Here is a 15624-nt window from a genome sequence, read left to right on the forward strand (position 1 = left end):
TTGCGTTCGACTAAGAATTCACTACAGAGTCCATAATTATAACAATTGACATGCTAATCCTTACACATGAACGCTCACTCATTCGGGAACAATTGCAATCAATATATATATAGTTACGTTCAGTGTGTGTGTCGCCTTGGTCGTTGGAGAGAAGTTCGTTTTGGTTGTGGATTGTTCAGAGTGTCATTCGTTATAGAATGGATGTTTCGGCGGTTGTCTTTCTTCGCGTTCAATGATACCGAATTCCTAGCTGCAGACTAGAAGTCAATATCAAAGACTTGTTATGATTCGTATAAGAGTTTTAACCACGTGGGATGGTTAAAAGATTCAGCAGTCTGGTCTCAAACCTTGGCCCTCTCGTTATCGAGGTAAGCTGGTCTGCAACCTTTGTCCTCTCGTGATTGAGAGAAACATGGTCTGGGGTAATTTCTTAAGAGTTGGCTTTTATTCAGATAGCAGAGAGGGGTGGTCCCATGGTCTCTGACCCAACTGGCTCAGGGGCGGTCCTTGGATTTAGTTCAAATCAAAAAGGTATTTGTATTTTTCTTAATTAAACAGTCCAAAATCATATTACACAATTATACAAACAGTATCATACTCACTCATTCATTTTATACAACAAACAGATGTAAACCTCATATCTGAGGTTATTATATAAACGGCGGTATGGTAATGTGGTCCCACAGTCTCACGTGAGTTTCTCACATGGGGACAAATGGACATGTTAATAGCTGGACTCCCCACCGGCCTTTAATACTTTTTCCGGAACATGAAATCTGTTCGTACCTCAAGTTCTGTGAGGTGGAAGAGAATTCCTTTGTCCTGAAAGTTTACCCTCTGTCTTAATACTGTTTGTGGTGGGGAGATTCTCAGGAATTTACGACATCTCTCTGTGATCACAGCATGGGTTGAAGGAGGAAAGGGGGAGGCAGGGAGAGGGGGATGGGGTTTGCAGTACCCAAGCAGGCAACATCATGACACTAAGATGGGGAGAAGTCTGTCTATAATAAAGCGATGCACTGCCTTCTTAACACACTATCAACAAGGCAGGTCCTACAGGTCCTAGTTTTGTCGCACCTTGACTACTGTTCAGTCATGTGGTCAGGTGCCACAAAAAAGGACTTAGGAAAATTGCAGTTGGCTCAGAACAGGGCAGCACGGCTGGCCCTTGGATGTACACAGAGAGCTAATATTAATAATATGCATGTCAATCTCTCCTGGCTGAAAGTGGAGGAAAGATTGACTTCATCACTACTTTTATTTATGAGAGGTATTGACATGTTGAATGTACCGAGCTGTCTGTCTAAACTACTGGCACACAGCTCAGACACCCATGCATACCCCACAAGACATGCCACAAGAGGTCTCTTCACAGTCCCCTAGTCCAGAACAAACTATGGGAGGCACACAGTACTACATAGAGCCATGACTACATGGAACTTTATTCCACATCAAGTAACTGACTCAAGCAGTAAAATTAGATTTTAAAAAACAGATTAAAAAAACTTATGGAACAGCGGGGACTGTGAAGCAACACAAACATTGGCACAGACACATGCATTCACACACACACACACACACACACACACACACACACACACACACACACACACACACACACACACACACACACACACACACACACACACACACACACACACACACACACACACACACACACACACACGATAACATACGCACTATATATACACATGGATTTAGTACTGTAGATATGTGGTAGTGGTGGAGTAGGGGCCTGAGGGCACACAGTGTGTTGTGAAATCTGTGAATGTATTGTAATGTTTCTAAATTTGTATAAACTGCCTTAATATTGCTGGACCCCACGAAGAGTAGCTGTTGCTTTGGCAGCAGCTAATGGGGATCCATAATAAATACAAATACAAACCACCCGAGCCACTGCCTGTTCACCCTGCTATCATCCAGAAGGCGAGGTCAGTACAGATGCATCAAAGCTGGGACCGAGAGACTGAAAAACAGTTTCTATCTCAAGGCCATCAGACTGTTGAATAGCCATCACTAGCACATTAGAGGCTGCTGCCTATATACAGTACATAGACTTGAAATCACTGGCCACATTAATAAATGAAGCACTAGTCACTTTAATAATGTGTAGATATTTTGCATTACTCATTTCATATGTATATACTGTATTCTATTCTACTGTATCTGAGTCTATGCCGCTCTGACATTGCTCGTCCATATATTTGTATAGTCTTAATTCCATTCCTTTACTTAGATCTGTGTGTATTGTTGTGAAATTGTTAGATATTACTGCACTAGAAACACAAGCATTTCGCTACACCCACAATAACATCTGCTAAACGTGTATGTGACCAAAAAAAATTGATTTGATTGATTTGTTCGAAGCAGTTTGAAGAAAAAAATCTGTGCTTTGGGGATTGTGTGGCTAGATGCATCAGCATAACAATACCTGGGTGGTTCAGATACATCTCTAACATTTGTTTTGAACACAATTTCTATATTTAACTCTGCTGCTTTCAACTGGTGGTATAGTCATGGCTAGCCTTGAATATGGCTAGCTTTGCTTTTTGCTGCTTTTGGAGTTGAATGCACTTCAGTCAGCCACTGATGTCCACCTGGAGCACCTGCTGAGATCACTGGCCATCCTCTTAATGACTGTAATCACCTAATTAGTCACCTTGTCAGCAGAGCAAAAGCCATAGCTGAGCTGGGCTCCCATCGGACCATGACCAGAGCAGAGCAGTACAGTACACTGAAGACAGGGACAAAGGATGACCTGGGTCGGGCCGGAGCTCATTACGGAGCAGAGGAGCTTACCTCCATCCCCAGTGGTCAGGGTGACTGGCGCTGACACTGGGAATGAACTACGAGGCTGCTGCCTGCCTGTATTCCATCATCACGTTGGGCTTCAGGGGACTGGGGACAGGGGCCATGGCCTTGCCTGTCTGTCTGCCGGGCTGTCGTGTTGTCTCACACCACACTGTTTCCAGCACAGGGCTAACAAAATCAATGGAGTTAGAGTTCCAAACACAATTGAATTATGAGAAGCAGCGGTGGGAAGCAGGGTTGACAGGGTTCTCATTTGCTGTGCGTCCAGCCATGTGTAGTCCTCCTAGTCCCAGCAGACTCAGAGGGAACGATGAATCCCACAGCCCCAGGACAGACCAGACAGGGGTTACTTACTGATAAAAAAAGTGATAAAGCTACTCCTTCAGTCACACTCAGTGAGGAGGCCATTGCCCCTCTCCTTACCTCTCTCTGTCACACACACTCAATATAGTATCTGTGCCTCCTCCCACATAGGGATTGTTAGTCTCTCAGCATGGAGTGAAGTATCTGCAGTATGACAGTGTGTAAATGTGAAATTTAGCCTAGCTGGCTCCACAGATGACTGCAGGGGCTGAAAAGACAGTGGGAGAGGGAGTGAATGGGGAGGGAGTGAGAGAGAGAGAGAGAGAGAGAGAGAGAGAGAGAGAGAGAGAGAGAGAGGGAGAGAGAGAGAGGGGGTGAGTGAGTGAGTGAGTGAGTGAGTGAGTGAGTGAGTGAGTGAGTGAGTGAGTGAGTGAGTGAGTGAGTGAGTGAGTGAGTGAGTGAGTGAGTGAGTGAGTGAGTGAGTGAGTGAATGGGGAGGAAGTGAATGGGGGGAGAGAGAGTGAGAGAGATTAAACTCCAGGCAAACGGGGTATTATACATCCCTTTAATTAGTATTAGCACAGGCCAAAGAGCATTATTTTTCTAAATATTACTCAAATACATTGATCTTTGTCTGGGCTGACAATGAGAGTGATTTAGGATATTGACTCCCCATGACCTGGTTTGACTCCCTCATTCTCACTCTGTTTGGGAACAAAGATACCCTGTTCATCCTATTGTCAGCTTTGCCAATTGAAGAGGCCCAGATTGAGATATATGTCTAGCCTCACATGCCACGCACCTCATCAGACCCTTCCAGGCTGCCTGGGTCTCGGTCTGGTTGTCGTCTCCTGAGGGGAAAGTTTATCGGAGGTAAAATTATCTTCCCTGTGTGAGTTCCAAAGTAGTTCACCTGGGAGATAGACAGGGGGATACTACTGGCTGTGAAAAACTAAGCCAAAATGGTTTTGTGTGTCTATTGAGACTGGTGTGGAACCACACCCAAACAATGGGCTTTAGGGAGCTCTGGGCAGGCCTGTAAGACTAAACTCTGAGCTGGGTGTGGACCACAGGACTAAGTCTTCCTCCCGTCAATGGCCTTTGGTTTCCTCACCAATGGGAATCCACCCTGGTCCTTTGTCTAGCTGAGTCTGGGCGGTCCAGGTAGGTCCAGGTGGAACCCTCTTCCAGTGTAGAGCTGCAGCAGGCAGCAGCCAGAGAACATGCCTCAGAGCAGGAGGACAGGAGCAGGTAGCATGGGCCTTGGAACCAGGAGAGGGAGCTTCTCTGACACAATCCTCCATAAGGTGCAGCATATCTGGTAAGTACTCATAGGGGAGGTGGAAAGAGACTGAAGTCTGGCTCAGTGGGGAATGAGATAGACTTCTGGTCCTGGTAGACATCATTTGAAGATTATGTTATTTACAGATGCATTTGACTGTGTTTTATTTGAATTGTCCTCTATGAAAGACAGAATCTCAGCAGAATCATTGGTTAATAGCTGACTTTGTCTTCTTGCCTCTTATGCTATTTTAATCTCCATATGTGAATCCACCATTTATGTTTGAGATTAGATATTTTTTTGTGCTTTTCAGCTGTCCGCTACAGAGTCAAATGGAGCATGTGCTGGATGGGATAATTATTGTCAGAGGGATGAGGTAGATAATGGGGACTGAGTGATTTGATATCTTGTATGGTAGATAATGTCCTTCTTAGCACTTCGCATCATGAATCTCACTAATGTCCATACACCCACTGCACTCTGCTCACTCATGTCCATGTGGTGTGTGTGTGTGTACATGTGAGAGAAGGAGAGAGAGGGGGAGGGAGGGGGAGAGAGAGTAATGAGGAAGGGAGGGGGAGAGAGGGGAGCTTTCCACAGCATCATCTGACAGGAGAGGCTGAGATCTAACAGTAGGTGTTAGAGCGCTAACACTGAATCAGACAGAGAAGTAGAGGGAGAGAAGGAAAGAGAGAAAGAGGGGAAGACATTTGGAGGTGAGCGATAGCAAAAGACCACTCTGAAGCAATTAAGTAAAATGAGAGGAGAGGCAGAAACTAAGAGCCTGTGAGAGACGGAGACAGCGAGAGGGAGAGAACATAGTTGTATCCAATACTTTCCGGGCTAGGTTCTGCTGCATAGAGCAGTGCTGATCGTCCACTGATCTCTTCATCTCATGCTGGACCTGCCTCTGCACTCCATTTGCTCTGCTCACACTGGTGCCTAGAGTAAGTAACCCTGCTTTCATTGTGCATTAGCTGCTGCGGTTGATTAGATAGCCTGCTGTCTGTCTGTGTTCTGTCTGGCTGGACTGGCCGGTTAAGCTCCGGTAACTATCAGTGTGTGTGGGTAGAGGACAGGTGGGTTTGGGCAGTGGAAGAGAAAGACGGGACCATTATGCTAGATGTTAGCTATAAGAAGACAGGTGATTGCGGAGTATGTTGGTGTAGTAGAGGGGTGTTTGTATACTTGATGTTGATCCAGGAATCTGATAGTGCTTGGATTCATGGTTTTATGTCTCCTGGCTATGTTTGCAATCCCAGGCCAAACTCTGGTGGATTATGACGTATTTAGGCATATTGAAATTATGGCATGGGGTGTCATTTTATTTCCATTGCAATTTCCTACCATCATTACAGGCAACGCGAGAGCCTATGACCATCCAGTAGGTTCACGACGAGCTAGGGTGTTCTGGGTGGGGTTGAGGACGGGCTCAAACCGTGAGCTACAGCTCAGAGGATCGCAAATTCAATCCCAGTACTAGGTACGTGTTTTGTCATCTTTTGTTTTTCTGTTTTAGCCCTATCCCAAACCTTAACCCTTACCTTAACCACTCGGAATGAATACCTTAACTTAATCGTCAAGGTTAACCCTATCCCAAACATTAAGCTTAACCACTCAGAATTTATACCTAAACTTAACTGTCAAGGTTAGTTTTGGTTTCACTGACAGCTGACATATGACAGTTACCATACTGCAAAATATGCCATAATTAAAATGCCAACACACTCCATAATCTGCAGACTGCACCACAGACAGCCCCACAAGCCATAATTAACGGCCCCACTTGCCCTAATTAAAAGGGCCAGCCATGCCATATCTCTGTTGCTTTAGTTATGGCCAGATATGGTGTTTTCTTTGGAGATTTTGTTGTGCAGTCCTGATGAGATAACAGTCAGTGACGCATTAAATACTCAATGTCTTCATAAAGCTTTATTAGGGACTAGTCCCAGACCCCTACATTGATACTATACCTCATTAAGTACATGTTGATATGATACTGTATAATATAAGCCCTCCTCAACAGACTTGGTTTGCTGCTGAAGTTAAACACTAGATCAAATTGGATTTTTACTGCATCTTGAACCATAGTATCGATCTGTTGATTGCACCAATAATTAGTGAATGTTTGCCCTCAACATTGCTACCTTTTCAATGTTCTGCAGGAGATGTGTTTATACATTTTGACTGGTATGGATTATACCAAACAGGGAGCACCTTACTGAGGATATTGAGCTATTGTCTTGGTGCAACCATGCTCTCTCACTCTCTCTCTTTCTTTGGCGCTCAGGGACTAGAGAAATGCATTTGTCATTCCATTGTGTTGCAATATATGCAAACCAGTCCTGCTCATTTGTATTTCCAGGTATACTCCACACCCACCAGAGGAGTAGAGAGAGCTAATTTGCATCATCTTATCAGAGCCCATGACCCAGCAGTACTGTGTGGAGGAAGGCTTTTCAGGTTTAAAATGTTCTCCTTGACAGGAAGTGTCCACGGTCAGTGTGGGACACCCAAACGCACACGCACACACACACACACACACACACACACACACACACACACACACACACACACACACACACACACACACACACACACACACACACACACACACACACACACACACACACACACACACACACACACACACACACACAGCATTCATGGTAGTGGCATCTTAATCAGATTTGTGGTTGAAGGTTGGTGACCTCTTCACCGGGGGCTATTTTTGGACAGCTGTATTATGTAATGGCTGCATGACTCTCATTCTCTGATTCAGTTCTCCAGATTATACCTGGACCAGGACATGCTCTCTCTCTGCCAATCACTCCTCCACTGCAGTCTGTTAACTGAGCCACTTATGGATGACTAGCTGCACCAATCACTTGTTTCACACAACGTTCTGTCATTTAGGCCAGTGTCACTATTAAATAAAAATAGTTCAATAAAATATGTATAAGATTACTGTACGTAGTACTAACTCGAGGTGCGCAAAACCATTGCTCTGGACCATTGCTCTGTATTTTTTAAACATTCATAGTGTGGCAGGTGTCCCTGTAATTGGTATTGGGATGTGACACACTTGGGATAGTATTGCTACTGTCACCAGTCACACTGAGACCATCATCTCTTCTCTCTGTAAAGCTCACCCTTAGTGTTGAGATTATGACACACTCACTGGATGTGTGCTTTGTTTGGTGGCTTTTAAACTACCATTGATGGGCACACACACACACACACACACACACACACACACACACACACACACACACACACACACACACACACACACACACACACACACACACACACACACACACACACACACCTCCCGTAATCCGATCCATTAAGCAGGCTGTGTGTGTATTCCTGGGGTGAGGTGACCAGTTGTCAGGCTGAACCCTCTGACCCCTCCCTGTGTATTAGTGCCTGCTTTACCCAGCCGCCATCGAAACCAGCCTAATACCAGATGCCAACGTGTCGTACTGTTGTAGGATGGAATAAGCACTGCAAGGCCCTGCTTTGTAGTGGGGCAATATTACGATGTGCCATGCTTTGGTTAAGAAAAGCATTTGAAATGAGCTCTCCGACATGATTCTGAAATGTTTTCATATAGAAGATATGAAATAATGCTGTTAAAGGAGTGTCTGCTCCAGGTCAACAGTGTGTTGTCAGTGATGTTCAGTGGTGTGCACTGGCGGTTTCTGCAGGGTTAATGGGCAGGGAACCCGTCAGCTGAGTAGAGCTGCAATTTAAGGATAACAACACCACTTGGTAAATAGGCTTATTGAACCTCCAAACCACCCCCTGTGCCATGTGATTGAAAAGTGTGCATGCATGTGTATGTGTGTGTGTGTGCGTGCCTGTGTGTGCGTATGTGAGAGAGAGAGATTTACATATTCTCAGCAGCTCACCTTCCCTGCCAGCCAGGTTGTTGTGCCAAGCCTTACTCCTTCATAGAATGCCTCCTGCTTCAAGCCTCAGCGTGGTGCCCTCTGTTCAAGGTTCTGCGTGTAGAAGGCTCTTCCATTTATTTAATATGGGCCGTTAAAAGCCTGACTGCCAGTCGATCCAGCAGTTGACTGCTTTGTGAGACGTTGTGTGAAGTAACATGTTTTGACTCAATCATACAGCTCTGGCCAGGCTGCTAATAAGATCTTGTCACCAGAGCAAACATGATCAGACAGAGGGAGGGATGGAAGAGGAGATCTTAACCTCCCTTTTCACTCCGTGTTGTTCAAACCAAAGAACAACCCAGTAATTTCAAATTCTATTTCAATGGTTCAGACATTCCAGTTGCCTGACAGCCCTAGTTATAGCCTGTCTTCACCACTTCACATGCTCAGGAGACAACACTGTAGGCCAGTCGAGCAAGACAGAAAGACAATTATGGGTTAATCCCAAGTATTTACTGGGGAGAGACTGGAAAGACAGTCAGCTCAGTCACATCATCTACAGTGTGCACCTTTCTTTAATGTGAGGTCCAATCTCGCACCTCCCTGATTGCCAGAATTTATGCTACAGTTTCTCTGATCTCTACCGAAGATGTTGAACTCAAAACCAACCAAACATGATTTTTCCAATGTAATCGACCCTACCCCTAACAGTAACCCATAATGTCATAATATATCCATGTCAATAACTCAAACTTTTCCTTTGTGATTCACAGCAAACAGGATGGAAGGATTCCTCGTATCTCTGACACACTAGAGCCCTTGCTGTCACACTCTCATCCTTCGTATCGCGCTCGCTCGTTATCAAAGGTAGGAGTGGAGTCCAAGCCCCAACTGCACCCTGTCAGCTCTAGTATTGAACCTTGACCTCTCGCCTATTTTCACAAGTCTCTCTCTTGCCTGTCTTTTTCTTTCCTCTTTTCTATTCATCCCCACTCCTCCCTGTGTTGTTCTATTGCCCTACTCTGTGTGCAGGTGAAAGGTGTCACCAATCAGACAGGGGTGGCAGGTAGCCTAGCGGTTAGAGTGTTTGTTACTGGAGGTTGCTAGTTCGAATCCCCCATCCAACAAGGTGAAAAGAAAATCTGTCGATGTACCCTTGAGCAAGGCACCTAACCCATTATAGGCACCTAACCCATTACCGTTGATAATGGCAGACCCTAGCTGTGACACAACTCTCCGAGGGTTTCTCAGGGAGAGTTGAGATATGCAACACAAAATTTTCTTTACAAATAGGACAAATTTAAGCATCCACAAAATGAATATTATTATTATTATTATTTTTATTATCTAGCTGTAATCTAGTCGATAGTCTGCTCTGATACTTAACTCACACGGAAGTGATGGCCTATATGCCACAAGTTGCTGGGGTTAGGTTGGCTATTTATTAAAATCAAAGTCATTATCAAGGGCCTATGATCTACTACTTTTAGATAAATAATATATAGGTTGTTCCAACAGCCAAGGACAAAGCTTTTGTTTTATAGTCCGGAAGATGCTAGTAGGTGCACTTACAAAACACCTTGAATAATTATATGATACTGGGGGCTGAGGAATATAGAGAATGCTCTCAAATTTACACATATACATAAATATTTTAGCAAATTGTTTTCATTCTTGGGTCCCAGCTCATCACAGGTACATAGGGTCACCTAAAGAATATCTGTGTCTCAAAACCCACATCTACCCCTTACATTATGGAACTCGGGGGAATCGGAGTGTTAGAGTGAGGTAAAGAGAGATTCAGTGGTCTAGACTCTGGTGGTCCGTCCTCAACCTCTGTAAACCTGCTGTCACTCACTCAGATGACTGAATCACTCTCTGTGGTTTTGGCTCATGGGAATTCATTTATGCTGATCTACGAACCCAGGTGATGTGATTAGTTTGGACATGAGGAATATTCAATGATTAAATCTGCAGTAATGCACACATTTATAGGTGAATGTCCTTGTCAAGAAGCTGTCAATGATAGTTATGCATAATGCATTATCTTGTAATATATGAACAAATTCAGCAGACTATAAATCACAGAGTTCTTCATCAATGTAGCTGTATCAGGTAAATGCCTTTGGTCCAGACTGTATTGCTGTAGTATCTAGGCATATTTTCACTGCTGTGTGCTGTGGCTCAGTGCCTTAGTACCTCCGCCTGCAGATGTCTCTCTGGTGGTGGTGGTGGTCCTGGAGACACTGCTGCCCACTGCATCAGTCAATCCCTCTGATGGAAGGATGTGTGGAGAGCAGAACAGACCAGACCAGAGCAGCTGCTGTAGTGTAAACGGTGTGCTCTACCGCTGCTGGCCAGAGGAAGGTCATGCAGGAGCCTGCCACTGACGGCCACGATGAATGATGGATTTTCTCAGAGGACATTATTGGAGAGGAGTGGACGGTAGGTTGGCGTGGCCAAAACATTGGTAGGTCTCACCACAGGTAGAGGATGGGAAATTCAGGTATCTGGTATTGGAGTGGTGGGGCGAGATGAAAACTGTGATGGGGCTATGGGTTATAGTGGTGATGGAATAGACCAGGGAATCAGGTCCATCTTCCTCAGCCCAGTTTGTCAGGTCCCTTCCATTATACTATGGGTTTGAAATAGTCTGAAATAGTCTGGAATAGCTGAAAGTGTCAAGTCCTTTTATGCAACAGCCTTATAGTGATCATAGTCATTGTTTTGTGGTCAATAGGGTCAGTGTGAGAGCTGTCATAACGTTGCCCTGTTGGGTGAGGTTTATGACCCCCCCCCCATAAATACCTTTCCCCCTTTTCTCTCCACTCTACAGAATGGACTCTTGGAAAGCCCTGTGTTACCACAGAGAAAGTATGGTACCATCAGAAGGTTGGGGAATGAACAATATTTCCCTTTCTCAACCAGTTGAAAGTGTCCATTGGCACTTAAAGAATATGATGCCAGATCAGTTGTTGTCTGGGACATTATATCTGATGACAGGACGACATAAATTGTATCTTGGAAAGTCTACTGTCCCGTTCGTCATAAGGAGTAGACCAAAATGCAGCGTGGTATGTTTCCATCCTTTATTTTGGAATAAAAAACTTTAAAGAACAAAAACAACAAAACGAACAAACAAAACGTGAAACTATAAATATGCTCACAGGCAACTATACATAGACAAGATCCCACAAAGCACAAAGGGGAAATGGCTGCCTAAATATGATCCCCAATCAGAGACAACGATAAACAGCTGCCTCTGATTGGGAACCATAACAGGCCAACATCGACATATAAACGCCTAGATGACCCACCCTAAATCACACCCCGACCTAACCAACATAGAGAATAAAAGCTCTCTATGGTCAGGGCGCGACATCTACACATTCTAGTTATCGGATTCACATGGAATTGTTGTGCAATTTAAATGTTTAAATGTGAAACTATTTGTGAGAAGATTAAATGTAATTTTAGCCTCCTAAATAAGATAATTGTTTCATAGTAAAATGTAGGCCCACTCAATGGCCATGCCCAAGTGAACAGAAATTGGTTGAGAACTATGAAACATGCCCTTCTCCCCCCAGTACAAAAGCCCGTTGACGGAAGTCAAACTTTGTTACCGATGACGTGAGGACTGGTGTCCATACGTTTAAAAGGGCTAATTTCAACTACAACCGAACAAAATTAACATTTAGTTCCAGAAATGTTAAGACTGCTGTCCTAAAGTTTAAAAGGGTGAATTTCAACATGGAGGTGACGATCACCACGCTGGAATGGTGAATTTCGACTAGACCAGCCAGAATACAGCGTGAGCTGATTATGGCAACTTGGTATGAACTTTGAACGTTTATTCACTAAAGAAGAAGTGATACCTTCTAGACGTCGAGTTATCAGCTGCAGCTGTAAACATACGTGGCCTAGGAAAGGACAGACAATCTCAGAAGAACGACAGGGTATTTTAACTTATCCGCTCAACACAACGACAAGAAAGATTCTTCAAAGGACAATGGCGATCTCTGCTGGGTAAACCAGTCATCCATCTTTGACCCATCTATCGAAGCGCAGCCGGAAGCGCAGCTTCCGGCGCCGAACAGGATGGCTGCCTCGCTTCGCGTTCCTTGGAAAATATGCAGTATTTTGTTTTTCTATGTGTTATTTCTTACATTGGTACCCCGGGTGATCTTAAGTTTCATTACATACAGCCGGGAGGAACTACTGAATATACGATTAACGTCAACTAACCACCCTTCCTACCAGGAATATGACTTTCCCGAAACGGATCCAGTGTCTTGCCTTCCACCCAATACAATGGACCTGATCCCAGCCGGCGAAGCTACACGACGCCGAAAAAGGGGCAAACGTAGCGGTCTCCTGGTCAGGCTTCGGAGACGAGCACATCGCGCTCCACTCCCTAGCATACTACTCGCCAATGTCCAGTCTCTTGAGAATAAGGTCGATGAAATCCGAGCACGGGTAACATTCGAGAGAGACATCAGGGATTGCAACGTGCTCTGCTTCACGGAAACATGGCTAACTGAAAAGACGCTAACGGAGTCGGTGCAGCCAGCTGGTTTCTTCACGCATCGCGCAGACAGAAACATACATCTTTCTGGTAAGAAGAGGGGCGGGGGGGTATGCCTCATGATTAACGAGACGTGGTGTGACCATCATAACAACACTCATGAACTAAAGTCATTCTGTTCACCTGATCTAGAACTCCTCACAATCAAATGTAGACCGCATTATCTACCAAGGGAATTCACTTCGGTCATAATCACAGCCGTATATATTCCCCCCCAAGCAGACACATCGATGGCCCTGAACGAACTCTATCTGACTCTCTGTAAACTGGAAACCACACACCCTGAGGCTGCATTCATCGTAGCTGGGGATTTTAACAAGGCTAATCTAAAAACAAAACTCCCTAAATTCTATCAGCACATCGATTGTCCGACCAGGGCTGGCAGAACTCTGGACCATTGTTATACTAACTTCCGCGACGCATATAAGGCCCTCCCCCGCCCTCCTGTCGGAAAAGCTGACCACGACTCCATTTTGTTGATTCCAGCCTACAAACAGAAATTAAAACTACAAGCTCCCGCGCTCAGGTCTGTTCAACGCTGGTCCGACCAATCTGAATCCACGCTTCAAGACTGCTTTGATCACGCGGATTGGAATATGTTCCGCACGGCGTCCAACAACAACAATGATGAATATGCAGATTCGGTGAGCGAGTTCATTAGGAAGTGCATTGACGATGTCGTACCCAGAGCAACGATTAAAACATTCCCAAACCAGAAACCGTGGATTAACGGCAGCATTCGCGTGAAACTGAAAGCGCGAACCACTGCTTTTAACCAGGGCAAGGTGACCGGAAACATGACCGAATACACACAGTGTAGCTATTCTCTCCGCAAGGCTATCAAACAGGCTAAGTCCCAGTACAGAGACAAAATTGAATCGCAATTCAACAGCTCAGACACAAGGGGTATGTGGCAGGGTCTACAGTCTATCACGGATTACAAAAAGAAAAGCAGCCCCGTCGCGGATCAGGATGTCTTGCTCCCAGACAGGCTAAATACCTTTTTTGCCCGCTTTGAGGATAATACAGTGCCACTGACACGGCCCACTACCAAAACCTGCGGGCTCTCCTTCACTGCAGCCGAGGTGAGTAAAACATTTAAACGTGTTAACCCTCGCAAGGCTGCAGGCCCAGACGGCATTCCCAGCCGCGTCCTCAGAGCATGCGCAGACCAGCTGGCTGGTGTGTTTACGGACATATTCAATCAATCCTTAGCCCAGTCTGCTGTTCCCACATGCTTCAAGAGGGCCACCATTGTTCCTGTTCCCAAGAAAGCTAAGGTAACTGAGCTAAACGACTACCGCCCCGTAGCACTCACTTCCGTCATCATGAAGTGCTTTGAGAGACTAGTCAAGGACCATATCACCTCCACCCTACCGGACACCCTAGACCCACTCCAATTTGCTTACCGACCCAATAGGTCCACAGACGACGCAATCGCAACCACACTGCACACTGCCCTAACCCATCTGGACAAGAGGAATACCTATGTGAGAATGCTGTTCATCGACTACAGCTCAGCATTTAACACCATAGTACCCTCCAAACTCGTCATCAAGCTCGAGACCCTGGGCCTCGACCCCGCCCTGTGCAACTGGGTCCTGGACTTCCTGACGGGCCGCCCCCAGGTGGTGAGGGTAGGTAACAACATCTCCACCCCGCTGATCCTCAACACTGGGGCCCCACAAGGGTGCGTTCTGAGCCCTCTCCTGTACTCCCTGTTCACCCACGACTGCGTGGCCATGCACGCCTCCAACTCAATCATCAAGTTTGCGGACGACACTACAGTGGTAGGCTTGATTACCAACAACGACGAGATGGCCTACAGGGAGGAGGTGAGGGCCCTCGGAGTGTGGTGTCAGGAAAATAACCTCACACTCAACGTCAACAAAACAAAGGAGATGATTGTGGACTTCAGGAAACAGCAGAGGGAGCTCCCCCCTATCCACATCGACGGGTCAGTAGTGGAGAAGGTGGAAAGTTTTAAGTTCCTCGGTGTACACATCACGGACAAACTGAATTGGTCCACCCACACAGACAGCGTTGTGAAGAAGGCGCAGCAGCGCCTCTTCAACCTCAGGAGGCTGAAGAAATTCGGCTTGTCACCAAAAGCACTCACAAACTTCTACAGATGCACAATCGAGAGCATCCTGTCGGGCTGTATCACCGCCTGGTACGGCAACTGCTCCGCACACAACCGTAAGGCTCTCCAGAGGGTAGTGAGGTCGGCAGAACGCATCACCCGGGGCAAACTACCTGCCCTCCAGGACACCTACACCACCCGATGTCACAGGAAGGCCATAAAGATCATCAAGGACAACAACCACCCAAGCCACTACCTGTTCACCCCGCTATCATCCAGAAGGCGAGGTCAGTACAGGTGCATCCAAGCAGGGACCGAGAGACTGAAAAACAGCTTCTATCTCAAGGCCATCAGACTGTTAAACAGCCACCACTAACATTTAGCGGCCGCTGCCAACAAACTGACTCAGCTCCAGCCACCTTAAAAATGGGAATTGATGGAAATTATGTAAAAATGTACCACCAGCCACTTTAAACAATGCCACCTAATATAATGTTTACATACCCTACATTACACATCTCTTATGTATATGTATATACTGTACTCTATATCATCTACTGCATCTTGCCATCTTATGTAATACATGGACCACTAGCCACTTTAAACTATGCCACTTTATGTTTACATACCCTACAGTACT

The 15624-nt window shown here is 45.6% G+C and overlaps 1 protein-coding gene across 14 annotated transcripts in view; it reads left to right on the forward strand.

Moving 5' to 3' along the window:
- The window catches only part of LOC139557889 (rap1 GTPase-activating protein 1-like), a 168987-nt gene that overhangs the window by 110256 nt on the left and 43107 nt on the right, over positions 1 to 15624 (forward strand). For 9 of the 14 annotated variants that reach the window (XM_071373300.1, XM_071373268.1, XM_071373253.1 and 6 more), the window contains one exon: positions 9090 to 9183. The exons of 2 other annotated variants lie outside the window; for them this stretch is intronic. Coding sequence is in view for 1 of the 12 variants with exons in the window: in XM_071373180.1 (XP_071229281.1) it covers positions 9090 to 9183 (94 nt within the window). In the remaining 11 variants the exon portion in view is untranslated. Of the gene's footprint in view, positions 1 to 5029; positions 5365 to 5775; positions 5901 to 9089; positions 9184 to 15624 lie in introns of those variants that run through there. 3 more of the 14 variants (XM_071373277.1, XM_071373247.1, XM_071373286.1) reach the window with 3 other exon arrangements.

Source organism: Salvelinus alpinus, chromosome 2 (assembly GCF_045679555.1).
Source record: "Salvelinus alpinus chromosome 2, SLU_Salpinus.1, whole genome shotgun sequence".
Classification (NCBI taxonomy): Eukaryota; Metazoa; Chordata; class Actinopteri; order Salmoniformes; family Salmonidae; genus Salvelinus; species Salvelinus alpinus.